The sequence below is a fragment of the Thunnus thynnus genome, chromosome 20, assembly GCF_963924715.1.
Source record: "Thunnus thynnus chromosome 20, fThuThy2.1, whole genome shotgun sequence".
NCBI classification, from domain to species: Eukaryota; Metazoa; Chordata; class Actinopteri; order Scombriformes; family Scombridae; genus Thunnus; species Thunnus thynnus.
In genome coordinates, this window is record NC_089536.1 from 23,186,247 (window position 1) to 23,207,420 (window position 21,174).

Below are 21,174 nucleotides of genomic sequence, written 5' to 3' on the forward strand. Positions count from 1 at the left end.
AAATAAAACCACTTATTGAAAAAATCAAAACTTTCTTCAGTTATGCTGCTCTGTAAATTGCAAGTTATCAAACCCAAGGTATGATATCATTCAGAGATCTGTTGCTCTACTTGGAGGACACTATTGGTCTTTAGTTGTGTTCCTTCTACACTTAAAATTTATCATTTCTGGCAATCGCATAACAAATTCACAAAGCCAATGTATGTTAAGTGATGCTGAAATTGAGTGTCAGAAATCTAATATTTGGGAATGATTATATGTCTATGATTATATATATAATATATCATGTTGGAAACCACATATTAATTACTGTTAGTCACATCAAAAAATCAATTGCAATATATTGTAATTGTCTTGTTAAATCAAGCTCATTCATTATACCTTTTGTATTGTCCACTTAAGTAACCGATACTTACTGCGTGGAAATATGATGAACTACATACAAATCCAATTTATATACTTCAAAAGAGAGCTACAAGAGTTGTGAAAAAAATTACTTTCCATTAACCAAAAAACAACTGTTAATTAAATGCCTCCAAATCTTTGAAGATTTGAAAACAGCACAAATCATGTATACGGTCATAAACAAAGGTATTCAAAAAGTTGTTTGAAAAAAGAGAAAGTCAATATGATTTGATAGGAATGTGAATGTTTGAAGGGTCAGAACTGATAAAAAAAAAATCATTGTAGAGTTAAAAGGGTGAAAGTGAACAGTTGTAGTGAGGAATTGAAAATGTTTAGTGCACTTTGTACATTTAAAAATAAAATAATTAAATTGAAAAATATAAAATGCATGATCAGGATAACATGTTGAAATTAGTATAGTAGGGACAGTCTGATGTTTCATTTGATAGCCGTAGTCTATACCTTTTCAGTCTGTAGAATTTTTTTATGCTTTGTATTCTACTGATTTGTTGGGAGCAAGCTGTTTCTGTAATCATTTACAGTCTAAATCAAATTTCATTTTCAATTTCATATAAATTTTCAATAAAGCATGTGATTTGTTTACTTCAAGTTTACACATTATACCAACTGGACTATGATTTTTTGTTCTTAAAGGGATACTTGAGCAATTTAGTGCTGGACCTCCATAAAGTTCAGGGAATCTTGAAAGACAGGAGAACGGTCAAAATCTAAGCAGCAGAGACCGACATATCATGACTGTTAGTCCTTATTATGGGTCAAACTCAAGAAATACTACAGTTCCCATATGCAACACAATAGACTGTCATTGCTAGACCTTCCCTGCCTAAATGGCCACTTTTGAAAACCCCAGTTTGTGACTCAGGTTTTCTGTTAAAAATGTGCACTCTCAAAACCCCATGATGACATCATCTGCATTATTAACACATTTTTTAACGGCGTTCACAAACTGACCTCCATGTGTAAAATTGTGGAGTGGCCCTTTAATGAATACATCTATTACTTCTCACAATGTATAATTACAAGACAGCACACAAACCTCCGTTTCTTTTTTAATAAAGGCATCATATTTAATATTTTGGTGATACAGAATTCAAGTTTTTATAGATTTGGTTCACAATAGAATCACATATTTAAACTGAGCAAACTTCCCTAGATGAGACAAATCTTTAAAAAGTAGCTTAAATAATGGTACAGTACAAAAATAAGTGGGTTTATCACAAAAGTGTATGTTTCTTTTTTTAAGAGGACAGTACAGTGGCACAGTATTTTTCTTTGTAGAAAAAATAAAATAAAAAAGTTCCTCCTTTTTTTGTTTTTTGTTGTTTGTTTTGCAGCAGACAGCCGATTAGAAAATGATACATTCACTGGCTTTCTTCATCCCACTGGCAGAAGGCACTAAAGGTCAGACTTGGATCAACTAGTTTTTGCAAATATGGCTTGTTTTCACTTATTTACTTCCTATTCCTTCCTATTTGTAGATGCCAAATTGACGGTGTTTGCCACACAGGACGATACAGTCAGTGCCAGAAACTTAAGACAATCACAAAAGAGTATGTAAGTGTCCTGGTGTGGATTCAGACAAACACTAGAAATGTTTGCAAATGCTAATTGATTCAAGTCTGCAAAGGAGTTCAGGCTTGGCCTCAAGCTGAATTCAAAACGCGCAGTAAAGTGCCCTGAAAAAATACCAAGTGCACATCAAAGGTACTCTTCAGTTCCACTGCCAGGTTTGAAGTTCAGAGTCAGACTGAACTGAGCTGATCCTCAACCCAGGTTTATGACAAGAAGGTGGTTCTACTGTGCTATTCCTGCGTCTTTAGCCATGCCATAGAAGATTCCTCTCTGTGATATGAGGTTTGTAGGAGTGTCAAACTCTGCAATCTGTCCCTTGTCCAACACCAGCACTCTGCACAGGGAGAGAGAGAAAAGAAAATGACTCATTCACAAAGTCTGTCTATTTTCATGTCTGTCAATATGTGTTAAAGGAAAATTTCACCTTATTACTATGTTGCACATCATTAAATTCAATTTTAACTACTGCCATAATCATAATTAACTGCAAGTACAGTTTCACCACACAGGCTGTTTACAAAGTTTACAAGGTAGAATAATTCTACATTTTTATTCAGATTTTTTAAGATAAAACAAAATAAAGGATATGCACATTTATACATGTTATATTTACATACAGTATGTATAATATACAACATATCTTTGATCTGTGATGTTCCACACATTCCTAGAATCCCTTTCAGGCATGGAATATGTAACATTTCTGGCTTTGTCTATCTGTTAAAGTGATGACTTTTTATTATTCAGACATAAGTTTCTTTTACTTATATATTAAATATTTGTCATGGCTTGGACCATTATGAAGAGAGCCACAATGCTCACATGATATTTCATTCAGCCCAGAACGGACAAACCAAACACTGGCTCTAGAGAGGGCCTGTTGCGTTTTTTGCGAGTTTCGCAGCCACCATAGGTTCTCCTACAGACTTGGAAGGGGAGGGTGAGGAGTATTCAATTGGTTGTAATCTGCAACGTCACCACTAGATGCCACTAAATCCTACACACTGGTCCTTTAATCTGACGGCATTTCATACGGACTTGTGCTATGATGGGATGTGTCACAGAAATGTTAGCAGGTCTGCAGCTTATTCAGAAATGAGACCAACATGTTAAATTGTCATAACATTTAAAGGGGCTTATGAGCCAGTATTTATGGTAAACCCATTTTATTTCAATTTATATCCAGAATGCTTTCTGACAATTATTTGTTATTTTATGGTGGACTTTTCCCTTGAAGCAAGTATTCATAACTACTGTATCTAACCTTGTGTAATCCATAATTGTGTTGAGTCTGTGTGCGATGGTAAAGACGGTGCAGTCTTCAAACTGAGTCCTTATGGTGGACTGGATGAGATCGTCTGTCTCCAGGTCGATAGCAGCTGTTGCTTCATCCAGGATGAGGATCCTCGTCTTTCTCAGGAGAGCTCGAGCCAAACACACCAGCTGCCTCTGACCCACACTGAAGACACAGCAGATCATGAGACACAGAGTTACAGAGAAGCTTTACTGAGCAGACACAAACACTGCTTCACTCGTCTTCATCTCTTTTCCTCTGAGCTTACCTCAGGTTCTCTCCTCCCTCTGAGCACTCCAGCTCCAGTTTTGCCTGCTGGTTGCTGACAAACTTGTGGAGGTGAGAATGTTCCAGAGCTTTCCACACCTCTTCATCACTGTACTTTTCGAAGGGATCGAGGTTCATCCTCAGTGTCCCGGAGAACAGGACAGGCTCCTGCGGCAGAGAAAAGGCTTTGAAGTCATTGAAGAGAGACACAAACACAGATGCAACCCGACTGTGTTGGTTTAGTGGACAGTCCGTCTTACTGTAATTTCAAGCTTCTAGTCATGTGCAATAGGAGAAGCGAGTTTTCCATAGCAGCAGCAATAAATATTTTGTATACATTTACATTATTGATTATTTATTATTATTTTATTTATCAAATCGTCTTTTAGACTACAATATGTCAGAAAAAGTGTAAAAAGCTCATCACAATTTTCCAAATTACTGGTTTTGTACAACCAACTACCTAAAATCCAAAGATGTTCACTTTACTATAATATAAAACAAAAAGTCTCCCATTTGAGAACCTGGAACCAGAGAATGTTTGGCAGTTGAATTTACTGTTGACTAGCTGGTTGACTTTTAGGCAGATACAATATATTGTATCTGCATGTAATTTCTACCTCCCCTCCAAAACAAACAGACCCTGTGATTAAAACAGGTAAAAACACTGAATAAAGCATTTTAAGGTATTAAAAAAAAAAAAAAAAAAAAACGGTGTTTCTCCGACGCTGTTTGGGAGGGGCTGCTAGCTGAGCTGCTGCTAACGTTTGCTCAGCTCTTTCTCTGATAACTTAAGATCCAGACGTCTGATGGTTAAAATCCTTCATCTGGTTAAAACATATAGTTACAAATGACCAACATCTAAAAAGTTGATCGTAAAAATGTGGCTTAAAACTTTATGACAGTCTCTGGCGGACAACCACAATGCCGATGTATTATCTTGTACGCATATACTCTTTGGTAGACCGTCGCATGCATCTTGGGCGCTTCTATTCTTTGGTAGACGGGTATGACTCCGCTGACAGGCGACCAAATGACACAGACCGTTACCTTGATTACAATTACAGATCTCTCTGGGTTTGAAATTGTTGGAAAATTTTTGGGATAATGTAACTCAACAAAATAGATAACATAGGTCTAGTTGTTTTTAGACATTTTAATGCAGAATAGTTACATATTATAGATATATTAACCTCCTGATAAAAAATGATTAGAACAGATTTTTATCTGAAAATTAACTCCAGGAAGTAAAAATTCATTAATTCAACATAGAACTCCAGTTAAATCGTTAGTACAAAAGATGAACAACTGCGTAAGAAAATATCTGGTTCTTTGATAAAGAATCAAAAGGTACAAGAATGTGTACATAAAATTTGGGGGTTTAAGTTAACTATGACTCCCAAAGTGCATTTTAACAAGACATATCCAATCACAGAGATTAAAATTTTGTGCGCTGATTACGGGAGGAAGCTGAAGATTACGATGTTGAAAAAACTGATTTTTCAGTCTGCAGCTTCAATCAGTTCACTTTTAATTTCTGGGTTGATTTGGGATGAATTCAACAACTTTAGTACTGCATTTTGTTACAACTGCAACAACCAAGCCTTTAGAATTCATTAGCGCTCTAATTAGTGCTTCTGACTGACTTCTTCTCCATGACTGACTTCTTCTCCATAGCAACTATGGCTGAGGCTCATGGGTATTGTAGTATTTAAAGCCATCTGCCATGCCAAACTGACAGACAAAACATTAAACCACTGTCTCAGAGACAAATTTGAAATAATTAAAACTAATGTCTATAACATAAACCTGTATAGTTATCACAGAGTCACAGGTTTCTGTGTCAAGTAATTTTCTTTAAAAGATTGATATTGTTTTAAGATAATTTTGAAATAGAAATACAGGATTAGATAAAACACTTCCAGAAACAGCAGCTCCACTTCACAACTCTATTCCTTTCAGCAGTGAAATTTCCATTCATTGTTTATTAGCTTGAGCCAAAGAGACTGACAACCACTGACCCAAACACTATTCCAGAAATGTCTGCCAAGAACAACATATAGGGAAAACTGTGACAAAGAATATCGACTATCAGTGATACAAGTCAGAAATATTGCTGACAGGCTTCAGGATTGACTTCTGTAAAACTAGTTTTTTTTTGTTTGTGTTTGTGTGTGTGAGTGTGTGTTGTGTACCTGTGGAATGATGGTAAGTTTGGACCTCAGGTCATGCAGGCCTATCTCTGATATCTTAACCTCATCGATGGCGATCTCTCCTGCTGCAGCTTCCAGCAATCGGAAGAGGCAGAGCGTCATGGAGGACTTGCCGGCGCCTGTGCGACCCACGATACCAATCTGCACAGACACGTACATAAAACAACGCTGTGATTAGTGACGCCACTGTGTTCAACCACAACCCTCTACTGATCCCCTTCTCACACCATCCCCACCTTCTCTCCTCCTTTGACGCTCAGCGTAAGGTTTTTCAGGACCAGGTCCAGTCCCTCTCGGTACCGAACGCTGTAGTTGTGGAACTCCACGTTCCCCTGCATGGGCCAATTAGGAGGGGGCTTCTTGTCCTCCACTTCCCAGGGGGCCTGTGAACACAAACGCAGCATTTCGGACTAGGAAAACTTTCTGAACAACTCATTAGCCTGCTTGGCTTTTAGCACAACTGATTTGTTTATCACTCTAAAAGAGTTGGAGCTCTCTGCTTGCGCTCTGGCTGCCAAACATTTATTTCACCTCTGGGATGTTCCCAACAAAGGTTTTCACTAAGAACTATACCAGCTACAGAAGGGGCACATACTGTGATGGCTGCAGCTGAAAAAGTACATTGTGTACAGTACAAATGCCCTGTTTATCTCATGCAACAGAGGGGCCCCTGTTGGCACAAGGTGATACAACTTTTCTGGATCTAGTTAATAGTTTATAGGTGCTCTGTTGTTTGAGAACATGACTTGGCAGCAGGACACTTTTTTGGAATGTGGGTAAATTCCTACTTTTTTTAATTGCAAAAGTTCCTGCAGCACAAAGCCAACACAATTTCATTTTGAAAGCAAACACATGCGGAGTCGAGCTTCAACTTCTGTCGATTATGACAAATAGACAGAAGCAGCCACATCCTGTCTGTACGCACGTGCCACATACCTCTGTCTTTGTCTCAGAGTACTCTTTCACTCTCTCCACTGCTACGATGTTGCTCTCCAGATCTGAAGTCATTCGCACCATCCAGTTCAGAGACATGGTCACCTACAAAAACAGGACAGGTTGGAAGGTGTTAATACCTCAGGTGCTACTGTATATCTGTTAGGGTGCAGTGGATTTGGGCTGCAACTAATCATTATATTCATCATTGATTAATATCTTGATTCATCAGTTAATGATGTGGGCTGTAAAACATCAAAATAATGAAAAATACCCATCACAAATTCCCAGAATCCAAGGTTATATATTACAATGTCTTGTTTTTCACTCCAAAACCCAAACGAAAAAGCAAGATAAGGAGAAGCAGACAGTTCTGACATTTGAGAAGCCAGAACCATCAAATACTTTGAATTTTTGCATGAAAAAATACTTAAATGATTAATTAATTATCAAAATTATTTAAAATTTATTTTCTGTTAATTGATTCAATAGTAAATTGTTTCAGCTCTACAATAGATACTGCTTCTGATAAGAGATAATTAGTGCTGAAGCTAAAGCTGCATTCATTTATTATTTTGGCCAACTAGGGGCAACACTGACATATGGCAAATGTGTCTATTTACACACCCAGCACACAATGAGCATCATTTGCATTCATTTGGATTCATGTTTCTGTCTGAATATAATGTTCCCTCTCCTTTTTACTGTTTAGTCTAAATGTTCCACTGTGTTCTCCAGCTAACCTCTGACATTGTTTGGTTCTGGGCAGGTAGTTTACTGTGGGTTTATCTCAGCTGTTTCACTGAGAGCAGCTGCCTGCTGCAGGTGAAAATGAGGTTGATAAGAGCACAGTTTGTGGACCAGAAAAACAATAACAATTAGCCAAAAGAGGAGAAAAGGCTCTTTGAACTGAGTTGAACTGCAGAGTTGTGATAATTCTCTGTGAGTCTCACTATGAGTGACAGCCTTCACATTACATGTATTCATTTGACCCATTGTTAAAAATATTGATTATTGCAGCTTTAAAGTCATTACTGGTAACATCTTTCTCTGTCTATGCTAAGAAAAACATTAACTAACTTTAGCTGCTGATTTAAGTCATTTGAGTTAACGTCCCCCTCTGCTCAAAAATGTGTTTTGTTTCTTGTTCCTTCAGTTGAATATTTGAGCTTCACTGTGCAGAATGATGTATGTGCAGAGTTTGTTTTCACTTTCATCTGCTGAAGGAGGAACGTTTCTCTGTACTCACTGAAAATCTGATTAAGGGGCGGGCCTATGATCATGACTTGTGACATCACAACTAGTTTGGAGGCTAATCCTGGTCCACTACTCGACTTACACAAGTGTGATGTGGAAACTTGAAGCCTCCAGTGTACAAACACTGAGAATGGACTTTAGAGTGAAGTAGGAGACATCTTGTGTCCAGCAGTTCAACTTTTGAAACAATATTTGCATATTCAGAGATTGTGGATTTTTCAATGAGGGAGAAGGACTAGATGGAATTTTGAGGTTTTTAAGGAGGTAATTGAACTTGTTTTGAGGAAAAAACATATTAGACACATACTATTATTCAAAGCAGAGTATATATATATGTATATATAAAAGCTAGAGTAGATCGTATTACAGTGAGTAGATTGCAGCGTACCTGTAGAGCGTAGGACACTGACAGACCCACGAGGCCAGGGTTCAGACTCTCCTTTCCAGTCACAGCAAACAGAGCAGCAAACAACACAATGCAGTTCCCAATGAACTCTATACGCACCCCGAGCCACCTGTATGACAGAGTATTACAGCAGCGTTACAGCAGCGAACACAGACCCTGTCATGAGGGCCGATATAAGAAGTCAGAGGTAACAGAGAACTGAGGAACTCAGGAGTATTCAGATGAGCACGTATGTTAAACTACAGGCTAAATCAGCACTGAGTCACATACACTAGTTACAAATAATCAGGCATATTGCACTTCTGGTCACACTCCAATTAGTGATGTCACAGCTGGTGTCTTGATTACTGATTGAAAACACCTGCGGTGACATCACTTATCACTGTAGCATGCCTCAAAGTTATGATTCATTGTTGATTTAAATGATTAATTTGCTTTCGCATGCTAATCAATCATTATTGGCCCTTTTCAAAGCAGACATTTTGACGTGTTGTGAGAGGAAAAGCAGCAGGTGTAATTAATAGTATTAATGATGGCTTTGTTTCATGAAAGTGCTCCACTTCCTGCTATTACACATCCTGACTCATGGACACTTAGAAGAACTGGAGGCATCATTAATGTTTTTAGTTATACCTGTGCTTTTTTGTACTACTCAAAATTTCTGCTGTGAAAATATTAAGTGAAATAAAGAGATAAAGGTCTACAGTCAGATACTGTAAGCACTGTATACTCAGTGTACTGTACTGATCATATATATGTCTGTTATATAGCTGAGTGAAGTCATCCCTCTGCAGTGATGAGTCTTTGAGCTTCTGGTGTGTAAGTGTTGATTGAAACTGTGAGCAGCTGTGTTCCAGTGTTGAGATGTTTTCTCTCAGCAACTATAGTCTGAAAAGACTGGCACTTTAATTTAGCTAGAAGCTGGAAACAAAGGTGGACCAACATCCTGTTTATTGATATGAGCACGTCCCTTCTGTATTGTGTATAATTGCACAACATAGATTTCTGGGTCCTGAAGTTCTGACTGGTTGCCAAATTAAAATCATGCCAGAATCCACTTTCATTTTCCTTGCAGATGACATAAATAAAATAAGGTTTGACGTTTGGGGAAAAATATGCTTATTCTCTTTCTTGAAGACAGTAACATTAGAAGATTGATACCACTCTCATGCCTCTCTGTTAAATATGAAGCTGGGGCCAGGAGACTGTTAGCTTAGCTTAGTATGAAGACTGGAAGCAGACAGAAAGAGCTAGCCTGGCTAGCTACCAGCACCTCAGCTAACCAATTACCACATTATATCTTGTTTGTTTAATAAAAGACAAAAAGTTGTGGTTGGAAGTTAGTCGTTTCCCCCTACTTTCAGTCTTTATAGCTTCCTATTTGGTTAGTTTATTTCCCAAAACGCATTTCTAATAATTCACAGCTGTTTTACTTATTTTAATCTGAAGTATGACAAGATGTTTATGAACACGACATGCAATCAAAATGCTCCTATTGATTTGCATTTTCCTTTGAAATATGACAGGTTTATGTTTTGACAACTGCCATCTGGAGTCAAACACTGGAACACAGCTGCTGTTTTCCTGAGCTGAAACAGGACACGTACCTGTTGGACACTATACCAGGGTAGTAACTCTTTTGGTTCTCATCCACTTTCATATCACTCATCAGAACAAAGGCAGAGTGTCTGCCATAGGCTCGGATTACACTACAGCCAGTGATGGTCTCAGAGAAATGGGAGTATATGGGAGAGCGGCTGACCGACTCCAGACGCTTTAGCTGCCGTGACGTGGCAACGTAAAATCTCTACAGGTGTTGAGGGGGAGAGAAACAAACAGAACATTACAACCGAACAAGACATTACAAAGGCTGAGATATTCAAAAAACAATTATGATGCACACATACACACGCAAGCAGTCACACGCACCCAGAGTAATAAAGAAAGCTTGTGTTAACGAAACACCTGCAGGGCTCGTATGTATTCCAATTTTCACATTGTTGATGAGACGCCAGCTAATGTTACATAAGCTCCTCAGAGAGTTCAGTCTACATGCAAATCACCTCTTCAGTATCGCTCAGTAATGTTTGACACTCTATGCTGCATGTAAACAGATTAACAACATAATCAAAGGAAGAGTAACAATTTGTTGCTTAATAATTTACAGTAAATAATATTTATACTACCCATAGCAGCCTACAGCGCTGCTGAGGTTAAACTGCAGGTGTTTTGTTGTTCATTATACACATTTTTGCATCAAAATCAAATTTACAGTCTAATAAAAAAAAAACACAATTATTTTGAAAATGTTAAAAAGCTTTGAGCAACAAAGCTGTATCCCTTAATATTAAAGTATGTGTCATCATATTGTTTTAGTGAGTAGTTTGGTTTTTTCATTTGCAGAATTTCACCACGTATGATTCAAAGGAAAGTTCCGACAGTAAGACACAAGATGCAGCGAAGACGAAGGCCATGCAGCGTAGATGTTATGATGAAGCCAAGGGAATAATATGAAGGTTAGCTTGTGTTATTATAGCTGATTTTAGTCATTGGAAGGTCCGGTTAGTGTAAATGTTGAGCAGACAGACCCTAAAACACCCCATGAATCTCTGCTTCAATCATTTTTCAAATTGATTTCTGAATTTAAAATAATGTTTAACAGAGATGCTTTTACACAAAAATGTTCCTTATAGTCACTTTGAAGTTTGATTCATTACTTTTCATTATCTTTTTAATGTTTTCCCCATTTACTGTGAAGCACTTTACATTGTATAAAGTTATATGAAATGTGTTACTGAGTGACTGCTGAACTGTTTGTCTAACTGAAAGACTGAAATCTAATTAGGTTTGCCAAACTGCTAAAAGTGTCTGATCTCTGTACAGTGTTGTGAACCAGACGCAACTGCAGAAATGTGCCAAACTGTGCCATCTTGAGGTCAGGTATGGGAGTGTGTTTTGTGGATTAAATGGAGTAGTGTAGAACATATTCAATCTGAAATGCTCCTCAAATGCTTATAAATGATATTCTAAAAGCAAACCTTTTCTTTGACCTCCTACACTCTTATCCTCAATGAATACAATACATGAATACGATGATCCATTTGATCCGTTTGAATTAGTCAGACACAAAGATCCTACAGTAATCACATCAATGCTAAATTATACTGGCAAAACTATTGTGCTAAATTGGTGAATGATTCAATTATTATTAGTGTCATTTATAAAAAAAAACAACAAAAGAAAGAAATCAATACTGCAGTGATGAACGCTACACACACACCACCATTATCAACTGCTGTTCTCCAGCTGCCGGTTCACTCGGCTCTCACACCAAAACCACTGTCATATGGATGTTAGACTGAGCTGCTCCAGTGGCAGGAATAACCTAAGTGGCAGAAGAAGTTACTGTAGCTACAGTATCTGGGAAGTCTGACTGGCAAAGAGGTCCCTCCTGGGATTCAAAGTCATTGTGGGTCAGTAAGTATGGCTGCTCTGAAACTGGACGGACGATTAAAAGAATTCATCTACAAGAGACAAAATATTAACCTAAAAACTTACAAGTACAGCTTGTTCTCAGTTAGCAGTATGCAACAGCTCAGTCCTAATGAAGCCTCTAGGATGAGCAGTGAAATGTCTTCCTGTCCAGCTTAAATTGACTGGAGACTGGAGAAATTGACTGCTCCTGTTTGACTAGCACACAGATATATAACAACAGTGAGATTATTTCTGCCTCCGGAGCTTTGAGAATTGGTTGTAATCAAAGTAAAATTTCAATTTGCCAATGACAGCAGAATCCAGATTTAAATGTTATGTTTTGTTGCATAGTAAATCCCCCAAAGATTACTGGTGTAACCAAATGAACCATGTGGAGCTAGTGACTAGTGCTGCGACTGTGTCAAACTACAGACTGGCCAGTGACCCACTGAAGAGCACGGCCGGCTATGACTAGTGGACTAGCAGAGACCAAACCATGTTGCAACTACAGCACTACAACAGCAGTGATCATCACTTCAACCACATGCAAATGTCTATAGCACACACACTCAACAACACTCTCAGACATGCATGTTGTATTAATGAGTTAGCAGACTCGTTTCCTATTTACCTGAACCCACCAATAGAACACCATTAACGGGGCTATGACTATGAGGAACATTGGGGTGAGGGCAGAGCATATGAGCAGCACATTCAGTGTGTACCAGAAAGTGCGCATCCATATGTCAATATTTTCTGGGATGTGGGAGTCTATAGCATCCACGTCTTTGCTGAAGCGGTTTAGTAACCGCCCAGTGGGGGTGCTCTCGAAGAAGGCCTGCGGTGCTCGCAGGACCCCCTGAAGCATGTTGCGGTGTGTGAGCTTGGCTGCCCGCAGCATACTGTAGGCCCGGCACAACAGGCAGTTAATCAACAACAGCACACCTGCGAGAAGGGGGGAGGGGAGGGGAAAGGGGAGGGGATCAAGTGTGACAACACAATAACACCTGCGTTAAATAGATTAGGACCCGTCCCTTGTTTCTATGTTTCATTAAACAGCAGCTTTCACTGTCACTGCAGGGTACCTGTACGTTTCACAGTACGTTTCACAGTAGTGCTAAATGTGCTAAAAGTCACATTTAACACTTGATTGTGGCTTTAACACCTCAGGACACTGAAAACAAGACACAGTTCAGGTTTTTGTCCCTTTTCCATTTTATGTATCTATTTAATGCTACCAGCCAGCTCTAATATTAACACAATCTTAATAGTATTTGCTCAGACTATATGGCTTAAATGTTGTGTCTTTACCTACAGGGATTTCAGTATTCCCAGAACAGTAAATTCAGCCCATACAGGGACATTACATATTTGTCCGTTGTGGGCAACATATCTTCACTTTGTGACACGCATCTCAGGGCAGTTTTCTCTTGTAATTTACACAGCAGTAAATGTACAGTGGCTCTGCTGCTTTTAAAGTTGATGAGAGCAGTGTTGATTGGGTATTATTGATGCAGGATACTGGTGTACACACACACAATTGTGTGTGTGTGTGTGTGTGTGTGTGTGTGTGTGTGTGTGTGTGTGTGTGTGAGACATAGTGTAGTTTCAAGCATTTCTTGAATTGTTACTATCACACCCAAAAATAATGTAGAAAAGCTGCTCATTTCCATGTAATTCTATTATTATTTAATTACAATTACCTATGAGGACATTTGGTCATTGTATGTGCATTTATTATTTTCTGAAACTTATTTTCTAAAACTGGTCCTCTGTAACAAATACACTAACCCACTACTTATTAATTATCCCAACAGAGAACTGAGTTCAAATCTGCTCCGTTTTTCTATCAAAACAAAAACCACTCTCTCCCATGTATAAGCTTCACATTACACACTGATGACATTAACAGCTCTATAGACTTCACTTGTGTAATCCCTATAATAAATCCAGACACCCTGCAGTTAGACTGGCCTACAGTAAACCCAGTTAATTCAGTTGTAGTAACACTTGTCCACCACTAGAGGGAGGTTCTGGATCATGTAAGACTGAGCCACACTACTTTTGGTGAAACTGTCAGATACCGTTATACATCGGGGTCAGCTTCAGTGTAATGTGTGCATACTGGGGCCAGGCTGTATTGCTCAATTTGACAGATTGCATGTCTTTGGGAGTGTTTGTTTGTGCATGGGTGTACAAGAATGTAGAAGCAGGCTGTGGGCAGGACAGGAAATGTTCTGGCTGAGGAGAAAGGAAAGTGAATTCATGATTGAAAAAGAGATAGTAACAGCAGCAAATACTCATCACGGACAACATCGCAGGCTACGGAGAAACAAAAGCCAAAAATTGAAAGGTTAAAAAAGTAGCTGCACCAACATGCATGCGGCATGCCATTCCAGGAAGAGGAAGAGTCACAGATTTGCATGTTTGCAAAGAAAAGAGGAACACAAAGGATCATCTGGCACATGAGTAACATTTTCCTCCGAAGTCTTTTTGGAGAGTACCTGCACAAAGACGTATATGAAAGCCAGGGGTGCTATGACAACGGCAAAGATGGGAGTGGTGGAAATGATAACTATCATGGTGGAGAGAGAAACGAAGAAGGTGCTCAGGAACATGAGCACGGTGGAGGGCAGAGCCTCGTCTATGACGTAGATGTCCTTGGAGAAGCGGTTGAGGACGCGTCCTATAGGCGTGGTGTCAAAGAAAGACTGGGGTGTGTGAAGTTTGTTGGCGAGCAGGTTATGGTGCAGTTTCTTGGCTGCGCCGATGTTTCCCGTGGCTAATGTGTATGAAGAGATGAGCACCAGGATACCTGGGATGAGGTTTGAACCAGAGGAAGAGGAGTTAGAGAAGGGAAAGTTATCAGAGAGGAAGGTTTTGTTGTGGATTGAGAAAGTAATGGAATTACTAGTAAACACAGGCAGCATCTGTCCTGAACAGTTCACTGAAAAAGAAATATTATGCATCACGTAAACAGCCTCCATGCATTCAACATCAAACCTGAAACAATGAAAAATGAATAAAACACAATGTAAACTAAGTGTTGTACTGGTGAACTCTGTCTGTATGAATACACACAGTTATTATCTGTGCAGTTACTTTGACACTAAAGCTATTTTTGGTGAGTGTCCTCTGGATGATGGCATATCAAAAGCAGACCTTTCACCTGGCTGGAAAGCAAATACATATCAGTTTATTTCAATGTGCTCTGAAGCAACAGGCTGTGTGGGTGGAAGCGGTATTTGGCACCATGGTGGCAGCGTGGCAGCACAAATGAACCTTGAAACACACCTTTTCCAAAGGCAGTTTGGACAACATTGTTTACATAAACAACAATAAATGCATAAAACTAAACAGGGAGCTGACTGTCTCTTACCTTGTGCAATGCCCAGTGCTGCGTACACCCCCACCCTCATATGAACGTTCTCCTTAGTCTGATTTCTCGAGGCGTCATTGGTCCACTGACTGAGCCAGATGTTCGCTCCGATGGCTGCTGCACTCTGGCAGCCGTACAGGCAACAGATGAGAACTGACAGCAGCGGTCCCACCGCCTTGGCGTACTCCAGGTACACTTTTGTTTTCACCTGGTGAGTGAGAGGACAGCCACGGTGTTATTAGATTAATGTGCCCAGGTTTGGGTTAGGGGACCAAAACAAAGGACGGAGAGGCATTGTCTATTGTTTGAAGTTAGTACAAACTGTTTGAAGGTGCAAAGAGAACAGAGCCAGTATAAGGGATCTCAACCAGGTGATGGTAAACTAAAATCATTCATCTGAAATGTTTAGATGTGAGAAGTGTTCTTGACATTAGTAGCTTATAGCTGACAACATACAGCATCTTTTAATCTGTTGGCATCAGCTGGATTAATTTTGCAGCTGTGTGTCTATCAAACTCAAGCTTTCAGCCCTGCTGAAATATAATATGTTAAACAAACATCAATTAAAGACCACATGCATGAGAAAGGAGCTGACAAGCGGGAGGCTGGACCGACCCTGCCTGTCTCTGTGGTCTCTGCCTGGATGAGTTTCTCCACTTCCTGTGGCTTCTTCTTCTCTTGCGGCTCTGCGTGTTTCCTCTGGCTGCAGCCGTGCCTCCTCACTGAGCGAGATCTGGGGTTCTCTCCATCTGCTGAAATTATGCTGATCTGCCTGTAAGGGGAGAGAAATGTACAGCACCTTTTTGGAAGATGTTATATAAAGAGGACCATTCAGTCTGTGCAGTGAAAGACCAAATAATAAGACCCAGTCAGTCACTGCTTCATTGTGTTTATCACAATAGGTAATTTAGGCAGGTTGGAAAGTTTTTTTTTTTAGATGCCAGACTTGATTGTAGGTTAGAGTTTAGTGAAAAGCCTCTGCTGACTGATCAGATGAAAGATTCATTCAAAGAGAAAAATGCATCAGGGTGAAGTGAAGCAATCAAATTAAGAAAGAAACTACAGTTTGTACCTTATGAAATTTCTCTTTGCCTCATTGAACACCGGCTCATTGTCCACCATGTCAGTGTGGTTGCTAAGGGCGTCGTCAGGGAACAATTCCTCATCTTGGATTAGTTCCTCTTTAAAAACGTTGAGACAAACTGTATATTATACTGCCAACAAACAAACTCAGTCATCTATTTTTACCCACACTGATGTGATTTTCACTTTCACTTTACCAGTTGCCTCGTCCTCCTCTATGATGTCCTCCAGCGCGTAGTTCCTGAGAAACTCTGCGAATGCTCCGTTCTGTCTGAGCAGCTCCTGGTGGGAGCCCATCTCAGACACCCTGCCGTCAACCATCACCACAATGTTATCCACCTGAGGCAGGAAGCTGATGCCATGTGTCACCAGAATACGTGTCTGGAGTCAAACAACAAAAGAAACTTTGTGATCAAATAAAGCAAACACAGAATGATATCAAACCAAACCCACACAAAGACACGGGCAAACATTTTATTACACGCTTAACTTCTGACATTCAGTGCAATATGTGCGCTTCCCCCGCAGAATGCAGACAAACGAGAACTAACGCAACTCCTATCATAAATTGGTGTCATGAATATGAAAAACAAACATGTAATAAACTGATAAGATGTAATTTCTTCTCAAGAGAAGAAGATAAGGCATAACTTCCTGTATTGAAAAAAAGCGCTTACTTTGAGTTGCACAAGCAGAGTCTGATCAGATTCTGAGACAAGATTTACAGGAGGTTTAAGAGGGGAAGAGTCACAAGAACTATTGCCTATGTCATACATCACAAGTAGAACAACTAGCACTTAACAAAAATTAAAACCTCAGCAGTGGATGAGGAAGTTAATTTGGCTCTGCAGTGTTGTTTACAGGGGCTTTTTATCTCACTAATGTGTGTGTGAGCATTTCTTTAGTAGCAAAAAGAAAAACATAAAAAGCTAGACATAAACTCTCTTCACCTTGCCCTTTAGCGCCCCCTCTGGACCGATGAGGTTGTCAAAGATGTGTTTGGACACGTGAGCGTCCACAGCGGACAGCGGGTCATCCAGCAGGTAGACGTCAGCATCACTGTACAGAGCTCGGGCCAGGCTCACCCTCTGTCTCTGGCCACCGGAGAGGTTGATGCCCTGCAGGATGGAGACACAACAGTGTGGGTGAACATGCAGACAGAGGAAGGCTCTAACATTTGCTCTGTATCGAAATTCACTAATATTTCACATAAAGAGAATGCATGCAATCAGCTGTTTTGCTCATGTTTAAGACAAAGTGGATATCACACTATTTACCAAATGAAGTTTTCTTACTAATAAATCAGTATGTACAAAAGCTCTCCAAAGACAAACCCTCATTCAAATGGAGGAAAGAGCTCAGACATAAGAATAGCAAAAATGAGTCAAAGCTGATACCTGGAAACAGAAACAAAAAGTGGATCCTCACTAAAAGAAGGGAAAATGACAGTACCTTCTCGCCTATCTCAGTCATGTCTCCTCCAGGCAGAACCTGCAGGTCAGGGGTTAAGGCACAGGCCTCCAGCACGCAGCGGTACTTCTGCTCATTGTAGGGTTTCCCAAACAGGATGTTATCACGCAGGGTGGCATTCTGTATCCAGGCCTGCTGAGGTACATACGCCACTGAACCCTGAGAAGAGAGGCCGACAATCTTTTCTTCACACCACTTCCTCTAATGACGGTTCTGATATGACTCTACAAGGTCTGCTTGTTTTTCACTTGATATTAACGTGTGTTATGTTTCCAGAGAACAGGTATACACCAACCTCACGACATTATAAATGCATTGTCAAATTTATTGTTATTCCCCAGTAGAGCTGCAACAATTATTCGATTAATTGTTGCTATTAAATTAAACCACAACTATTTTCTATAATTGATCATTTTGATTCATTAAAAAAAGTCCATATTTTCTGATTCCCAGCTTCTAAATGTAAATATTTTTTCTGGTTTCTTTAGTCTTTTATGAAGTAAACTGAACATCTTTGGGTTGTGGACTGTTGGTTGGGACAAAACTCTGGAAAACAGTGGTCAACTTTTTTCACCATTTCCTGACATATTATGGACCAAACAATGAATCTATTAATCGAGAAAACATTTGACATTTTTGATAATAAAAATATTCTTTATTAGCAGTCCTATTCCCTGGTATATTTACTGAAAACAAATGCGAGCATGGTTGAGAGGACTGCTTGCTTGTCTCTTACATCATTGGTATTGATAGTGCTTATGTTTGTCATTTTCCAAAACATATTTGTTTTATAAAAACCTAGTTTGTACTTGCAGGTCAGTGCTTGAAGTCATATTGTACACACATTACTTCAATGAACTACTTCACTTAACCTGGCTTTCATTTAAAGGAGCTTTCTGTCCAGATATTTAACATCCGTAGTTGAGTTCAGAGCTGTTAACCATGACACCAGATCACAGAACAGGTTCACTTTAACAGTTCCTCATACCAGTTATGAACTGGGGAGGACTGGTTTCCAGTACTATGTACCTCACTGCTGGAATGAACTGCAGAACAGACTGCTTTGTGTGACTGAATTGTCTTGTTGTAATGTTGTATACACACAATTTGTCCACAGGTCTCTCTTGTAAAAGAGACTTTGATCTCATTGAGACTTTCTGAATAAATAACTAATAGTAAACTAACTTTATTAACTTCAATGACACAACAAGGGTCAGTTCACAGTCAGAGAGATTACATTATAGCTACATAGAAAGATGTCATTAAATAACTATTAGTAATATTTATTATTAGAAGTGGGATTATAAAGGGTATTTAAACTCTTCATTGGTTATTAGTTAGTTTAGAATTGTGTCTATAAAAAGACTAAAATCACTTGCATGGACTACACCTCGGAATTTATTGTGTATATCTTTTTATTTTTGATCTATTTTAGCATTTTATCTTAAAGTCTGTGTACATTTGTCTTTTTTTTCTCCACTCCTTCTTGAGTACACTTTGAACTGCACTGACCATTCATCCGTTTTCTACACTACTTATGAGCTAACCTGTGCATAAAGTGCTAAATAAATAAAGTCCAACTGACTGACTGGTTCCCTCCTTTTTTCCATCTTTGTGAATGTGTGCACACAGCGTGAAAGTAAAACAGAGATGTTGCTCTCATAGGATTCATCTGTGACTAAAAATAAGTTATAAAATAAGTTATCTGACAACGATGCCTTCAGGTGTATTTACAGTTTGTGCTCTTCCTCTGGAGATGCACTATTATTACCATTGGTTGAGGGTCTAAGGCTTTTGAATGCACACTAATAAGAATATTAAAGCTGCGTTAATTGATTTATTTTTGGTCACTTGGAGGCACTGGAACAAGCAGAAAGCGGCAACACTGGCATATTATCATCTTATGAAGTTGTAATGACAACAACTGCCAACATTTACACCAGCAGACAACATTAGTATTCATTTGGAGGCTTGTTCAAGTTCAATATTCACTCTCATTTTAGCTGTTTTGGGCTCCTGAGTGATTCCTGGTTGTTTTAGGAGCAAAATGTTCCACTAGTTGCTAACTGTGTCTGTCTGCTGTTTGGTGCTGAGCAGGTAATGTACAGTGAGCCTGCTGCAGCTAGAAACATGATTGATGAGAGCGGTGAGACCTGTTTTCCATGCTGTACTTCTGTGATTTGTCTTTCATGTTTTATTCTGTACACACAACATCTATTGCATGTCTATCTGTCCTGGGAGAGTGATCCCTCCTCTGTTGCTCTTTCTGAGGTTTCTTCCATTTTTTCCCTGTTCCAGTGGTTTTTTTGGAGGGAGTTTTTCCTTTTTCTAATTGAGAGTCTACGGACAGAGGATGTTGTGCTGCTGTACAGATTGTAAAGCCCCCTGACTCAAATTTGTGATATTGGCCACACCAAAACATTAAAGTTGCAGTCCATACAACTGAAACAATGAGCTGAAAGACCCTAAAATGCTCTGTGCAGCTGAAGGGAACTACAAAGTTGGGTGATAATTCTCTGTGAGTTTGTCAACTCTCTCTTTCACATCACACTGTCATTTGATCCATTGTTGGCTTTAAAAAAGAGAGAGGGGAAAATGAGGCAATACCCGTATAGAAACCTCTCCTTCCAGTTTCTCCATTTCACCCAGCAGCGCAGAGATCAGGGAGGACTTCCCACAGCCGACATGACCCACCACCGCCAGCAGGGAGCCCTGGGGCGCCATCACGTTAATACTATGAACACACAGTCAACATTCACATGTTAAAGAACAGCCTCGGGTATGACAACACAAACACGCGACATGTGTGAACACACTGTAGTAAGCTTATCGTGACATACTTGTGCAGAACAGGCGGATCTTCTTTACCCCAGGTGAATTTCCCGTTGATGACTGTCACTGAATATTCTGTCGAACGACAAAGAGTCACGTGAATCTTTTTACGGTGTAGTGCCTTTGAATGGTGACAGCGCTTATGTGATCTGACAGGACAAACAACTCAGGAGCATTTCCGTAATATAAGTCATCCAAAGCCCCCTCTGGCTGTGAGTCACTGGGTGAAAGGTACAAGTGACTCTGCACCATAAACCCTTGTATTTCAACAGGCTGCTGAGTTTACACAATGCAATGAAGAGATGTCATGTCAATGCACATTTTCTCAAGGTGGCATTCATTTAAGTCAGTTCTAAACACATAGAATAACAACAAATTCAAAAACTGATTAACTGAAGCTGGGAAGGGTGGGAGGAGAGAACATGTTTTAATCAAAGCAGGAGCAGTTTCATTTTACCTGAGGCTGTGTTCTTTCTGTCCACTGAATTTGGATCCAGCTCATCATGGCTCAGGAAACCTTGGATTCTCTTCAGTGAGACGCTGGCCTGGGACAGATAATAAACACACA

The 21,174-nt window shown here is 39.5% G+C and overlaps 1 protein-coding gene across 7 annotated transcripts in view; it reads right to left on the reverse strand.

The window, feature by feature from the left end:
- Nucleotides 1–1,462: 1,462 nt before the first annotated feature.
- The window catches only part of abcc3 (ATP-binding cassette, sub-family C (CFTR/MRP), member 3), a 54,152-nt gene continuing 34,440 nt past the window's right edge, over nucleotides 1,463–21,174 (reverse strand). The window contains exons 14-31 of one of the 7 annotated variants that reach the window (XM_067577153.1): nucleotides 21,064–21,151; nucleotides 20,615–20,681; nucleotides 20,382–20,508; nucleotides 17,757–17,933; nucleotides 17,255–17,422; nucleotides 16,502–16,685; nucleotides 16,294–16,402; nucleotides 15,837–15,993; nucleotides 15,222–15,429; nucleotides 12,474–12,787; nucleotides 9,976–10,175; nucleotides 8,351–8,477; nucleotides 6,709–6,810; nucleotides 6,009–6,155; nucleotides 5,755–5,913; nucleotides 3,561–3,727; nucleotides 3,263–3,457; nucleotides 1,463–2,332 (exon numbers count right to left, since the gene is read on the reverse strand). In XM_067577153.1, the coding sequence (XP_067433254.1) occupies nucleotides 2,221–2,332; nucleotides 3,263–3,457; nucleotides 3,561–3,727; nucleotides 5,755–5,913; nucleotides 6,009–6,155; nucleotides 6,709–6,810; nucleotides 8,351–8,477; nucleotides 9,976–10,175; nucleotides 12,474–12,787; nucleotides 15,222–15,429; nucleotides 15,837–15,993; nucleotides 16,294–16,402; nucleotides 16,502–16,685; nucleotides 17,255–17,422; nucleotides 17,757–17,933; nucleotides 20,382–20,508; nucleotides 20,615–20,681; nucleotides 21,064–21,151 (2,808 nt within the window). In that variant the 3' untranslated portion in view covers nucleotides 1,463–2,220. Of the gene's footprint in view, nucleotides 2,333–3,262; nucleotides 3,458–3,560; nucleotides 3,728–5,754; nucleotides 5,914–6,008; nucleotides 6,156–6,708; nucleotides 6,811–8,350; nucleotides 8,478–8,638; nucleotides 9,925–9,975; nucleotides 10,176–12,473; nucleotides 12,850–14,346; nucleotides 14,658–15,221; nucleotides 15,430–15,836; nucleotides 15,994–16,293; nucleotides 16,403–16,501; nucleotides 16,686–17,254; nucleotides 17,423–17,756; nucleotides 17,934–20,381; nucleotides 20,509–20,614; nucleotides 20,682–21,063; nucleotides 21,152–21,174 lie in introns of those variants that run through there. The other 6 variants (XM_067577154.1, XR_010925012.1, XM_067577155.1 and 3 more) reach the window with 6 other exon arrangements.